Raw genomic sequence first — 14,374 nt, 5'->3', positions numbered from 1 at the left:
CTATAGTTCTTCCTGCAATGAATTAAACTTTAGATTAAGGACTCCTGGACAATCTTGGTTCTGAGGCATTCAGTCCTAAACAGCAGCACAGAAAGGGTTCAGTGGAAAAGAAAGATGTCCTCAAGAAACCTTAAATATCACTCTAATGGCCCCCTAAATAGTAATAACAACAACAACAACGACGATGATGATGATGATGTACCAAAGCTTTCAAGCATCATTTTAAGATTTTAAGTTTAGAACAAGATATGCATAGTCTAAGCCACTCAGGGACACCATACTAGAAGCTAATTAAATGCTTAGTAGGTGACTATAAATATTTAGTAAAATAGCTTACTATATCATATGTGACAACCATTTCAACTGTCAAAATATTAATCTTGTTTTTGCTTTCCAGATTATAATATATTATACATTATAATATAATATATTATATAAATCAAGTGTGCAAGCATGGAATCATCTAGTACAAGGACTGTAAATTGATCTTGTGATCTTTGGTATCCTCAGATTAGAAACCTCAGGACAGAGACCTATTAACTTTACACCATATTGCTTTATTAAGCACTGCTGAACATGATACGTATACATAGAGTGGTACCTCAATACTCATCGTTAATTGATTCCAAGAGGCACGATAAATACCAAAAAATAATCAGCACCAAACAATTTTTTCCCATAAGGAATAATGGAGTGAGTCACATGGCAGCCAACTCCAACACATTCTAGGCTGTGCGTTGAAAATTAAACAAACAATGAGTACCGGGACAACATTTTTGTATCAAAATGTGTTGAGTATTACATTTGATGAGTTTCAAAGCAGTTGGGTACCAAGGTAATACTTTATTAGAAGACTTTCGTAAAATATTTTTTATCAAACAAATTCATCTTTCTCCTACAATTCTTGCTATCCTCCTTTGGTCTATTTGGTTTCCTGGTTTCTTTCTTCCAATTATTGGCCGTAACATTTAATATTTCACATGTTTACTTCTCTTGTCTGCCTAGCTAGTTTGTCCCAAACTAAAAGGCACTGGAAATAAGAGCTTTGGACCATCCAGCTCCCTCTAACTGTAGTAGCCTAGGCAGCTATAATGCTGAAACTAACTGTTGATTTATTGCAAACAAGCGATGAAGTTAAACCTTGCCAGGGTCTTCACCAACACCATAGCATGCCTTAGTGAATTATAATATAATAATAATAATCCAATTTAGGTTGAATGTGCCCCCTCCAGAAACCTCTGAAAGCAATAGAATTTTTTGATTGATTGGGACAAAGAACCAGAAGTGCAACAATAGAAAGGAAAACCATTTTCACACAAAAATAACCCCTCCTGTTTCTCTGTATTTGCCCTAATCTTCATAAAGAAATAAACCAGTATATGAGTGGAAACCTCTTGATAGCAAACTTCTTTATTTCTCTCCTGGAAGGCTGGTATAATGTTGCTCCAGGGCAAAATCTGTTACAGTACAGAGCACCAATTAGGTGGATTGTGTGCTTAGATAATGTTGATGATTTAATGGAAATGACTTGCTTTCAGGTAAAGTTGATCAAGGTGAAATAATATGTTAGCTTCAGTGCTACTCTGCTTGCTCTGTTCTGATATACTGTAAGTTTCATCCAGTTATTAAAGAACATTGGAGCAAAACCTGATGAACAAATAGTGATAAAATACACAACAAATTGTGTATAAAATACACAAACAATATCACTGAAAAGCAAAAGCTATTGTCAAAGAATAAAAAAATGGGATTGAAAGAAAACAGTGGTATGAAGAACAGAGTTGGTTAGTTCTTGTGTTACATAAATGAATTACGACATTTTATTTGGATATACTGTACACGTTTGGGTCCTTTTATGTATATCAGGATACTTTTATTCTTATTCTTATGTATTCACACTATTTATGAACCATGAAAGTTTATGAAGATTTAAACCTTCTGTTCAATTCTTCTCAATTAATTCTGACCTAACACTAATGTGCCACAGATCCACTTGTCTGCAATCCATACAGTTACCACTAGTCTCCACTTCTATATATTTAAATTCAACCCTTTTTACCACAAAAGGATTTCAACAACTCAATATTTTTTTAACTATAACCTCATTTGGATCACAACAAATGCAAGCTAAGGACTATATCTCCAACCCTGTAGACAGACCTATTTCTAGCTCATTATCAGACTTAGATAGAAATTCTGTTCCCTTCCCCCCACATTCACCCCCATGGTCATCATTTGTCATGCAGTGAAATAACCTGCATAAACCTGGCTAATTAAATCTTCTTTATTTTCTACTTCAGATCCAGGTGTATGACATAAAAGCAAGTAAAATCTTCATTGCTCATGTTGAGTAGAATATTGTACAAATTGGGTGAGAGGCTGAAGGAAAAGACAGAGGTAAATTTTGTTCCGCTCTGATATCATGTAAGTTATATATTTATATCAGCTGCAAGCCTGAATATTTGAATTGGAAAAATACCTTTTAATTAGTTGAGCTCCATCAGCCAGAGTTAATACAAGTGAAATTATTTGTTCACTCACTGGAATGTTTTGTGGAATCAGTCAAGAATGTCTGCTGTCTCATTTTACATTTAATTTAAATTTGGAACTTCTGACTTGTTTGATTCAAAAGCTGAAGGGTATCTTGGGCAATAAGACGGTTGGTGGGTAAACATAAATTGTTTTTAGATGCTGTTATACATTTTTTTTAAAAATTATTAAACTTCTCTATCAAAATTGATGGATGTAGTATATTTTGGTAAGTTATCAAGGCATTCAATTAAGTGGAATAATTCTATTATATGTCCAATAGAATCTAATGTACCTATTGAAAGATATAAAAATTGGGACCTCATTTAAAGTTTGTATTTTTTTTAAGAATCTTGGAATTATTGTTTCTAGAAAGATCTCCAGGTCAGTAAAGGCATGTACTTCAAAATGTTTACCTCAAATTATTATTGATGTTAACAAATGATTAAATGCTTTAATGGGAAAGAATAAAGTATGATTAAATGAATATCTATTTTTAGAGGTATGTGGATATTAAATTGTTTAGGTATTTTAAACAGTTGAAAACTTTATATCGGACTGACAGTTTCAGCAGTTTTATCAAAATAACTTTCTTATAGTGAAGGGAGTTTTGATTTTCAGATTTAGTGCTTTATCACTGATACATATTTTCATATCTATCTGAGGTTATTTTTTTTTCTAAAACCTTCATGGACACATATTTATTACTGTTTGTTTTCCTTGGTATCTTGGCAGGGGTTTGGAGCTATTTTTATTCTGTATCTCTATCTATGAAAGGAAATATTTCCCATTAAAGACTGCAAGATATATTTGGAATATATTGAGAAGAAAGATTTTATTTCTAATCTCGTAATTGACAACTAGAACAATCTGGGATTGAGGGGTGTAGCCAAGACATGATATTGATAACTTAGCTAAACTTATTCTCTAACAATCTTATAAAGCATTTCAAGGAAGAACTTAAAAACTGATGAATGGAAATATATCCAATTAAAATGCTTTTGATTAACTGATTAATTGAATGCACTACAAGCATCTGAAACTCCTAAATATTATGATTGGTCATCATTATTACATTATTAGTATTTATTAACCTACTAATATTAAATTTTTAATTAATCATTAAATTATATTATTATTGAAGATTCTAAAGCTATTTTAATTGACAGGATTATTCTAACAATGAAAGAAAAGTGAGTTTTAATACTTTATGTAAATCGACTGTGTTAGTTTATTATGCTTGTCTGTCTGTGTGTCTGCATGCCTCTTGATCTTCAAACAGTTTTCATTAAACCAGAAATATATATTTGAAATGTACTAAACATTTAAGATATTTAGTAAAGACTGGATGCCAACATTAAAATGTTGAAAATTTTAAATTTTAAATAGTGGAAAGGTTTTTAATTTCTTATTTTGAGCCTATCCCATCAAAGTTCCATTTTGGTTTAATGTAATTCATTTTCTCAATGCAACACTGAGAAGAAGAAATAAGATATAAAGAAGTTAGTGTAATGTTGAACTAGATATCAGATATTTGGAACTTAATGATGTATGAAGAATCTAAATTTCCAGTGGGCTGTAGTTAAAATCACTGCATTCTTTACTGGAATGACTCTGCTAAACTAGATCTTAAATCTCAGGTTGCTGATCTGTGTTTATTTTATTTTTATTTTAATCCCATTTATATCCCATTTATTTTCTATCTGTCAATTGATTTCATATCAATTAGAGGAAAACTTACCAATTATTTTCTGTATAGTCAAGGTATAATTTTTTTCTTAGAAATTCAATTCATTTTATTTTTAAATCCATAATCTAATATATATTATTAATTGATATTATCTATGTATTTTTCCTTTTTGTTTTTTATATTTCAGTATTTTTTGGTTTTTGTATCTTTTTATTATATTAAGAGACATGAAATACTTTATTTACAAAATAAATGTCCAGTGTTCTACAAACAATATAAAATAATAAATAATAAATAATTAAAAATAAATAATTAAAAAGTAAAAATACGAACAGTAGAAGCTAAAAGTGCTACCGCAAATTAGAGTAAATACCTATCAAAAAACTTAAAAATCTATTAAACAACAAAAAAAAATTCAGTAACATTTGCTGTATTGATAAATAATCTTCCCCTTCCTGCGTAGTGGATTAAATAGAATAGGTACAGTGAAGAAAATTGTGGGGTATTTGTTTGTTTCTCTTGAACAAGGAGGATACAGATGGCATGAGACCGTTATACCCACTGAACAAAATTAGTTCATGCAAAGAATTTCTATAGCAAGCCATTCAGTGTACTAAAATAGGAACCTACAGGAAAAGATCATTCCTGTTCATCAAAGACGGGGGTGGAAAACTGGACTCAATCAATTCACATGCTGTCTTCCAGGCAGCAAAATGATCTCTATAGACAGGCAAGGACATATTCCCATGGTTCTTCCCCCAGTACTGCAACCACTAAGTTCATGCAGCTCCCTGGGAATTTGTAATTTAATTTGCCTGGAAAGTCTTCAAGCAATGGCTCCAGAGGAGCTAGCCTCACTCTTCCCTCATTCAAGAGGGTAAGGATGTAATAAAGCTTCAGACAGCCTCTGTTCAAACAGACCAGTAAAGTCTTCATACCACAACTCCATTGTTGCTCAAGAAAGAAAGAATATAGCAATACAGTCACCATTCCACACAAAAAAATGGCAGTAAGGAGTTACCAAGAACAGTAGGGCTTTCCTTTAGCCAAAGATATCTGTTTGGTCCCTTCCGCCTTTCCCATTCAGATAGATTTTTTTTCACAGATAGGGACATGTTTCTTTCATTATTTTCTGGTGGGTCAATCCACAAAGAAGTCAGTACTTCAATTTGGTGTTGCTAGGCTTTTGGGGAACTTTGCTTCTTAACAAGGTGCTTTAAAAATGTAAAGGTATAATTTCTGATGCCCTGATAAGCTTTGTGGACTGCACATGGTCTCTAAAGCATTAATTGTTCATCTCTCTTGCAATAACAAAGTTATTTTTGTTACTAAGGTGTTTCTCACAAATACAAAGCAATTATTTATAGAAATAATAAACAGAACATCTATATGGAATACAAGCTACTGGCATCTCTGAATACCTTCAGGTTTCATTTTTTTAAAAAAAACCTAGCATTTCTTAAATTCATAGTTATATCGCAAACCATAAACAGTATATCATCACAAGCGCGACTTGTGACATACATTCTTTTTAAAGTATCTAGTTATCTTACCTGTCACAATAGGATATGATTGTGGTCCTGGGACACTGGCACCTATATCTGTTGATGTTGGGCTTGTTAAATTGGCCTTCATATCGTCTAATCCACCAGCTAGTGATGTCATGGCTGAATATTCTGTTGACTGAGTTCAAAGAAAAATGAGATAATTGAGTAACATTTTCCATATATTAAATTCTAATATATGATAAAACCAAGCTAAGTACTTCATTCCTATATTGGCAGTGATGGCCTTGGTGGGATGATAACGGTGATAATAGTGATTTTATACCTGAAATTGATTTTTACTGTTCAGATGCGGCGTGAAATAAAACAGTTTAAAACTATGATGAGATATTGTGCCGACATGAATCCTGCAAGCTTCAGTTATTGTGTTAACAAAAAAAAATTAGTTTCTCAGATTATTTGGTGGACAAATCACCAGCACTTCCTAATGTGAATCACAAGGTAATCTCAAAAAATACATCCAATTATTGGGAGGAAAGCTTGGGAAACTCTGCAACACTCCCAGAAGCCTGAAGATACCGATAATTTCTTTCTGTAAAAACCATGAATAATTGAGCATGACAATAATATTGTTTGCTTTGCTTCATAATGCACTAGCAGAATTTTGTGTTTTTTTTAAAAAAATAGTGTTTAACTGCAATGCATCCTCTGTTGGACCATCCATTACAGAATTTCCATTTAACATGTTCCCAAAACAAGAAAAATATTGTGAGACATGAACACTTTAATCTTAGAATACGTCCCCATTATAATGCATTAAAATAAAATTGCATTTTGCAATCAGGTTGCATCTCACCAGTATATAAAAATTGATAAATATGAAATCCTTCCTTCAAATAATGAACAGGTGGCAGTCTACTGCCAAGTAGAAAATTAATATTAGAACTAGTAAAGAAATTATCAAGCCAACTATATACATGACTGTAACAATTATCAAGCAATACATAGACTGTCCTGTTTACCTGACCTTTCGGTTAATGGTTTGTGTTGGATTAATTATGTTTGCTTTGGCTATAGTTATAGTTGTTCCTTGTGATTTATTGGTTGCAGATATCAGTCTGATTTTTTTAGCTGTGCTTTGGGTATGTCTATATTTAAGCAATGACCTTAAGGATGTGCCACTGCTGTATTTTTGTTTTATCTTCTCATACAGGACAGCAGCATAAAATATTTAAATAAGTATAAAATAGCTCAGAGAAAAAGCTAACAAGCTCCTCCTGTGCAAGGCAGCATTGCAATAAACTGTCTCGGTTTAAAATGACATAGATGTGCATTCCCTTGCATTTTTCCTTGGAAATTAAACTCCCTTATTTCATAGGGACATTAAAACAAAAATGGTGCTATATATCTACTTAGGGGTATATAGCAGGAATGCATTATCTCTGGACTTTCATCCCAAAATGCCCACTCTATCCAGGGGGAAAGATACTGTAGAACAGGGGTGTCAAATTGCCGGCCCACGGGCCGGTTGCATCATGCAGAGGCCGCATCCAGCCCAGCTCCGGCAATGCAAAAAAAGTCACGATATGTCACAACACGTCACGAGTTTGACACCAGTGCTTTAGAACAATCCCTTTTTTCATAATTTCGTGTTTTATTTTCATTGCAATTTCTTTAAAAATGCATTAATGATTTGTAACACTTCAGTTTTTTATTCGGGGTAAATTGGAACCACCAATGTGCAGTTGATACTTTGGCCAGACTGTTTTAATGACCACCTACTACCCACAGAGCATAAAACAAAATGCTCTTAGCATTTGTAGGATTGTTCTCTTCAGAAATGTAGTTTTAAAATAAATAAAGGTAACAAGCCTATCCATTTGTTTGTTAATAAGAATGCATGCTTTGTATATTATTTGTAAATGGATATAATTCTGTTGCAATTACTGAGGTGAATCCTGACTCCAGGTAATGTGGGCAATTTTGGACATGTTTTGTTTGTTTCTTTGCTTTGTTTTGTTTTGTTTTGTCTTATTCACTGAAGGCATGTCAGATCTCCCAAATCAAAATTTGGCAACCAGTTTGTCTTCCAGCTCTCCATTGTACTATAAATTCAGCTGTAGCCCAATGGGGGACATATTCAGGGTTTTTTTCTGTTTGTTGATGTAAAATAGCCTGTTGCAATCCAGCTTTTTCAATACAAGTAATCCTCAACTTACAACCATTCATTTAGTGACCATTCAAAGTTACAACAGCACTGAAAAAATGGCCATTTTTCACACTGACGATAGCTGCACCATCCCTATGGTCGTGTGATCAAAATTCAGACACTTGGCAATTGACGTGTATTTATGACGGTTGAACTGCCCTGAGATTCTGACAAGTAAAGTCAATGGGGAACCAGAGTCACTGATTAACTGTATTACTAATAACTGCAGTGATTCACTTAACAACTATAGCAAGAACGGTGGCGCAAAATTCACAATAATTCTCTTGCTTTGCAACAGAAAGGTTGGACTTAATTGTGGTCATAAGGACTACCTGTTATATGGAAAGATCATGGAGGCAGGGCCTCTTGGGCATAAGCAAGCTGCTGGATATACTGATAACAGGCAGGGCAGGGGAAAGCAGGCATCAGGAAAATAAATTGCACAAAAGATTACTGGAACATGGTAAAAGTACTTTAAGTGATTTAAGTGTCAAAATACAGAAAAGAAAGAACAATATAAGACACGATAAGAAATTGGGAAGTCAGATTAAAGCTTGAAATCCAACTTGAAATACAAGAGGGGTAGCAAGTGTATAAAGAACAGTTCTGAGAAGAAAATTTTTCTCTCCCATTTTTGCTTATGGAAATAGCCAGGCTGGTCTACTTTTTCTAAAGATTTGGAACAGGTCTCTCACAGTGATTCAATACAGGAGTATGTTGGGCTTAAGGCTGTCTATTCAGAGAAATTATGAATTTATACAATTTATATTGTGAATGAAGGCAAATACATGTGTCCCAGGATAATGTTGCTATCATGATCATGATAGTGTTAATGTTAATGTTGGTAAATTATGGATCGTTGGCTCTCTAGGAGATAAAGGAGATAAAGGACAGAGAATTGATATGTCGAGAGCTACAGAGAAGAAAGACGTATCCCTGAGGCAGATAAGGAAATGTATACGCATTTTTAACAATTTAAAGAAAATTCTCCTAGCACGACAAGGTACACATGCTTACCTGCCCATCATGCTATTTCTTTCTGGAGTAAGCAAGTTTATGCAATGCACACAAAAGGAGTGAGAAAGAATGTAAAGGTTGAAATAAGAAAAAAAACAAAACAAGAGGAAACATGGCTAAAACTAGTTTGCACCAATACCATTGTTATATCTCTCCATACCTTTCCATTCCGGCAAGCTAACCTTCCTTCAACCACACGCATACAGCACTTCGTACACTGCCTTTGTTCTTTGTTCTTGAACTCTCTTTATTTTTGTAGACTTTGTCAACTCTGTTCAACCTCTAGTTTCTTCGTCCCTTCCCCTTCCTTTGAGCCCATTCAAACTTCCATCAAATATCTGTTTTGCAATGATAGCTTCATTCATTCTATCTGTATGACTAAATCACCTTAGTGTATCGGTACACTCACTTTTTGCATTTAATTCACATTTCACCCAGCATCCAAACATTCTTGATTCCCTCACTTCCTGATTTGCCACTCACTGTTCTTACATTACCAATTCTTGCTGCATTTAAATTGCTTGTATGTTTTGCCTGGCATAACCAAGTCTCATTTCCACAGAACCAATTGGGCAGAAGCTTACTCTTTCAAAATTCATTTCTCCCAACAGATGATATCTAGCCACCAGCTTTCTTCCACCAGCACTGGCATAATTTAAAATTTCTCCATCCATTTTCCTATCTTTAGTAAACATTCTACTGAGGTATGTAAACACAAATTTACTTCCTCTAGTTTTTGTCATTTATATATAACTCATATTCCTTCACTTTTCCCCCTAACTCGATACATCAATTTTCAGATTCATACTTCACTTTGCACCATCAGTCTAACATTCCTTGCAGATTATTCTGCTTCTCAGCCAGCAATCAGCCATCATCTTTATGTGCCCTAACCAAAATACTTCTTATATCACTACAAATATTTTCCTCCATTAATAGTCAGAAAATTCTGTGATAATCTGATGTTACACAGTGACCTCACCAGCATGTCTGTTCCAAAGAGCTCCAGTGTTCCCCTATTTGCTTTACACTTTCCAACATTTTGTTAGGAATTCAACAGAAGTATTAGAAGTTAGTATCTTCTAATATTTTTTTCATAAAGTATTTGCATTTTCTCTTCTTACAACAATTCAACTTTCATGCTCATTTCTTTCATTCTTCCCTTTTTCCCCAAAACTTGATCAAAACTGATCTGTCCTATAGTCAAAGCTTTTCTCGATATTTCATAATAAACAATGAAATGAATCACATATTTAAATGCATATTCATTCCTCTGCCACATGAAACAGTATATGAATAGATTTATTCTTATAGTCTGCATTCAGAATAAAAAGGCTTTTTAAACAGATGCTCATCTGTCAACATTCTCATACATATCCTATCACACTTTTTTTATTGAAAAGTTTTAAAATACATTTTATCTTTAACAATCCCCTCTCCCCCTCCCCTACCTATCCCTCCCTACCCCTACCCCTCCTTTCCCCCCTCCCCCCCACTTCCCAGAGCTAAGTACAGGGTATAAAACCAAAGAACAATCATAAACATCCATATGCTACCAACAATAAATTCTTAAATCTATCACTCTCTAGCTCATATAAGATAACTACAAACAATACTGATATTTCATATAGGGGAAAAAAAGAAAATAGAAAGGAAGACTTATTCAAATGCTAAATGAAACTTTTTAGTCCCATATTTCTTCTGGATATATTCAATCCATTTTTTCCACTCCATAATATAGCGTTCTTGCGAATGATCTTTCAAATAAGCCGAGATCTTTGCCATTTCTGCCAGGTCAGAAAACTTTAAAGTCCATTCCTCTATAGTCGGCAGTTCCTCCTTCTTCCAATATTGACCTATTAAAAGTCTTGCTGCTGTAATTAAATTCAACATCAACTTAGTGTCCACAACAGTGGCTTCTGTAATTATACCCAACAAAAAGAATTGCGGACAAAACTTTATCTTTTGCTTGAAGATCTTCTGCATATTCCACCAAATTTTTATCCAAAAAGCCTTAACCTTTTTACAAGTCCACCATATGTGAAAATATGTTGCATCTTCACCACCACACCTCCAGCATTTTGGCTGATAGTTCGGATACATACTTGCAAGCTTTTTAGGATCTAAATGCCATCTATAAAACATTTTATAAAAGTTCTCTCTTAAGTTTTGAGCTTGTGTAAATTTTACGTTCCTCACCCAGATCTTTTCCCACATCCTATCACACTTTTTGATTTCCTATTCTTATCCATCCTTTCACATTTCTTAACTAAACTTTTTCTTCCCTCTTATTCATTCAGAAGCTACATTTTTTCCCCGAAACTCATCTCTCAGTTCTTCCAATCTAACTATTTATTGAAGCATTACATTGAATTTATTGTCAACTTATGGAATTTTACTTCTATATCCACCCACAACTTAGAAGACACCATTTTATATTTCTAACGTACATTTTAACCCTTTCACTCATAATTAAACCTGCATCTTCATTTGCCTCTGGGAATTCATCAACTCCCTTTTCTAAGATCAGTTCACCTTCATTCAGACTTACTCCATTCTTCTCCACTTAATTGCACAGAGATCCAAGATACTCATTGTTCTATATTTCACTTCATTCATGTATTCCTGCTATTTATGAAATTGCTCTTTCTATTTTCCAAACTTCAATTTTTCTTAAACCATGGTCATCACCAGGTGAGTCTATGAATATTTACCTCTATTGACCATAATGACTTTTTAATCAAGACTTTCATAGTATGGTTTCTAGTAATATGCCTCCTTAAGTAACACCAGCTGCCTGCAATTAGTGCAGGTTCGAATCCCACCAGGCTCAAGCTTCACTCAGCCTTCCATCCTTCCGAGGTAGGTAAAATGAGGACCCAGATTGTTGGGGACAATAAGCTGACTTTGTAATAGTGCCGCTTGAGATGGGGCCGAAAGCCCTAATAAGCAGGCATATACATAGAATGAAGGCTATTGCTAAGCACATTGATTTGTGCTTTAAATTGTAAGCCACCCTGAGTCTTCGGAGAAGGGCGGGATATAAATGGGATTAAAATAATAATAAAATAATAATAATATGATGATGCAGACTTTATCCTTCAGAGGGAATACTGCACAGTATGACTAAGGCTGTAAGACTTAGTCGTACCATTCAGTATTCCCTCTGAATGATAAAGACAATATAATCAAGCAAAATGCTGCACTGATTTGAAGATCAAAAGAGAAGATACACAAAACTAACTAATTTTTTTTAAAAAATTGCTTGGAACACCTAAAAGGCTCTTCTGGAGAGCTGACACAAGGGGGAGCAGTAACATTAATCAAGGGGGTCCAGGGCTCAAATAGTTTAGCTGGGGAGGTTCTGACACCTTCCCCCCCCACACACACAAAAAAATATAAATATCAGAAGTTGGCAATGTTTTCTCTATATCATATGACATAGCAATATAACTATGTCTCCAAGTCAGGAACAATGATCATGTTACAAACTGCATTTATCAATTGTTTTATTATTTTGGAACATATATAGCATTTTTTAAATGCTATATTGCAAACTTCAAAGAAAAATATTGGAAATCCCATTTAAGAATGAGCCCTGTTTCCTTTTTTTCCTGCTATTAAGTATAAGCATACCTCCAAGTAGAAATGCCTGTTCCGTTTTTAAACTATTTCTCTGGAAAGATAAAAGTGGTATGCAATACAAAACATTAACCATGTTCAGAAAAATTAAATCATCAAAGATAGTTTAAAATGTTCTACGGGAAGTACATTTTTACATTTTAAATCTCAGTGTGATTTGTCTATTTCTTACTTAGGATTCCTGACTGCCAGATTCTGTAAATATAATTCTCTATGTTTCAGACTAAATGGGACAATATGTGTATGTAATTTCACATATTCACATACATTTTTACATTTTAAATTCAAGGATTCATTTAATATCACCTTTACTTGGCCCTTAGATATTCTAAACCTAAGTAAGTTTGGGTGGGGTGGAAAAAAATAATAGAACGACAGTGTCAAACCCCTCATCATCCTAAAGTGATAATCCCACATTTAATACATGCAGCTTTTTCCAATGTGGTGATTTCAAAGTGTGACTCCCATACTACCTAGCCCACATATATTTCCAATACATTTGAAGAGCACCAGACTGGCAATCCATAAATTATGAACCTAATTTTTTAAAGGAAATGCTATGCTATTCATCATAGATTGAATTAGAAGTTGTAGGTCAGCTTTATATCACCTCTATCCAGTGATTCAGCCAGTTTGCACCAGTTCGGCAGAACCAGTAGCTAATTTTTTGTTGCCCAGGCCCAGAATGGACTTCTGGAAGTGGCATCCACACAGATAACCGGTTGTTCACATATTTGGATCCCACCACTGCCTCTATCCTATCTGGAATCAGCATTACTCTGTAGCATATATTTAACGAATTTTTGATACTAAGGAATGGTTTGGAATGTAAGCAAAAAGGAAGGGAGAATTGGCTGTCCTCTACAGACTGAAGATATTAAAATGTATAAAACCAAATGACTTTCCCAGTCATTTTCTGTATGTTCAGATAAGCAAAATACTTACTTGAATATTAAAGAATATTAAAGATCAGGAATAGGCAAATATTGACCCAAAGGGGTAATGGATAGGAATCCACATCACCAACCTCTGAAATCATTCCCTCAGGAATTCCTCAGATGCCCAAGCATATCCAACCAGATTAAAAGAAGCAGATTTGAAAGGTACTTCTGCCTGTATTGATCTTAGGACAGATACTTGCAAAATATCTTGGAAAACAGACCAGTTAAATTTCTCGAGCAATTGTCACTCCTGCTTTATCAAAAAGAATATAGTACTTGCTTGTCAGTTCTGAGAAGATGCACGAAGGCAGGAAACTAATGCCAAAATTGCCTTGCGTAAACTGCCATGAAACACCACATATACACACAAACAACTGTACCTACTTTACATTTACCTACATGTCCTATACTATGACTGCTTAGTCCCATTAATATAATGTCCATTCTAATTCCCTGTACTTCATTCTCCAACTTCATATGTGAATCTGCTCAGGAAAGCTTTCCTTCAGTGTAGCAGTGTTGCCTTTTTGCATAACCCATTGCCAGCCCCTTTTTTTTCCTATTCTTCCGGAAACACTACTTTATGAAACTATTTTTGCCGTCTCCGCTTCCATTCTGAAGATTATATGCCCTCATGTGGCAGCAAAAAGAGATAGACTTTGGCTCAGTACATGCTTTCATAGCATGGTATAATTACAGTGCTTTAAAACCTGCAAAGTATTTGAGAAAAGACAATACAGGACTGGAAAAAAAAGTAGAGTAGTGGAAAAAGGAAACACAGATGGGCATGCCGTTGTTAGCATTCAGAAGCATCACATAAGCAGCTTTGGTTTTAGGCACA

At 34.3% G+C, this 14,374-nt stretch overlaps 1 protein-coding gene across 2 annotated transcripts in view; it reads right to left on the bottom strand.

The window, feature by feature from the left end:
- The window catches only part of PAX5 (paired box 5), a 266,941-nt gene that overhangs the window by 112,689 nt on the left and 139,878 nt on the right, over positions 1-14,374 (bottom strand). For both annotated transcript variants that reach the window (XM_083353752.1, XM_083353753.1), the window contains exon 7: positions 5,773-5,902. In XM_083353752.1, coding sequence (XP_083209878.1) covers positions 5,773-5,902 — 130 coding nt within the window. The remainder of the gene's footprint in view (positions 1-5,772; positions 5,903-14,374) is intronic.

Source organism: Vipera ursinii, assembly GCF_947247035.1.
Source record: "Vipera ursinii genome assembly, chromosome: 2".
NCBI lineage: Eukaryota > Metazoa > Chordata > Lepidosauria > Squamata > Viperidae > Vipera > Vipera ursinii.
This window is presented reverse-complemented; position numbering and strand designations above follow the sequence as displayed.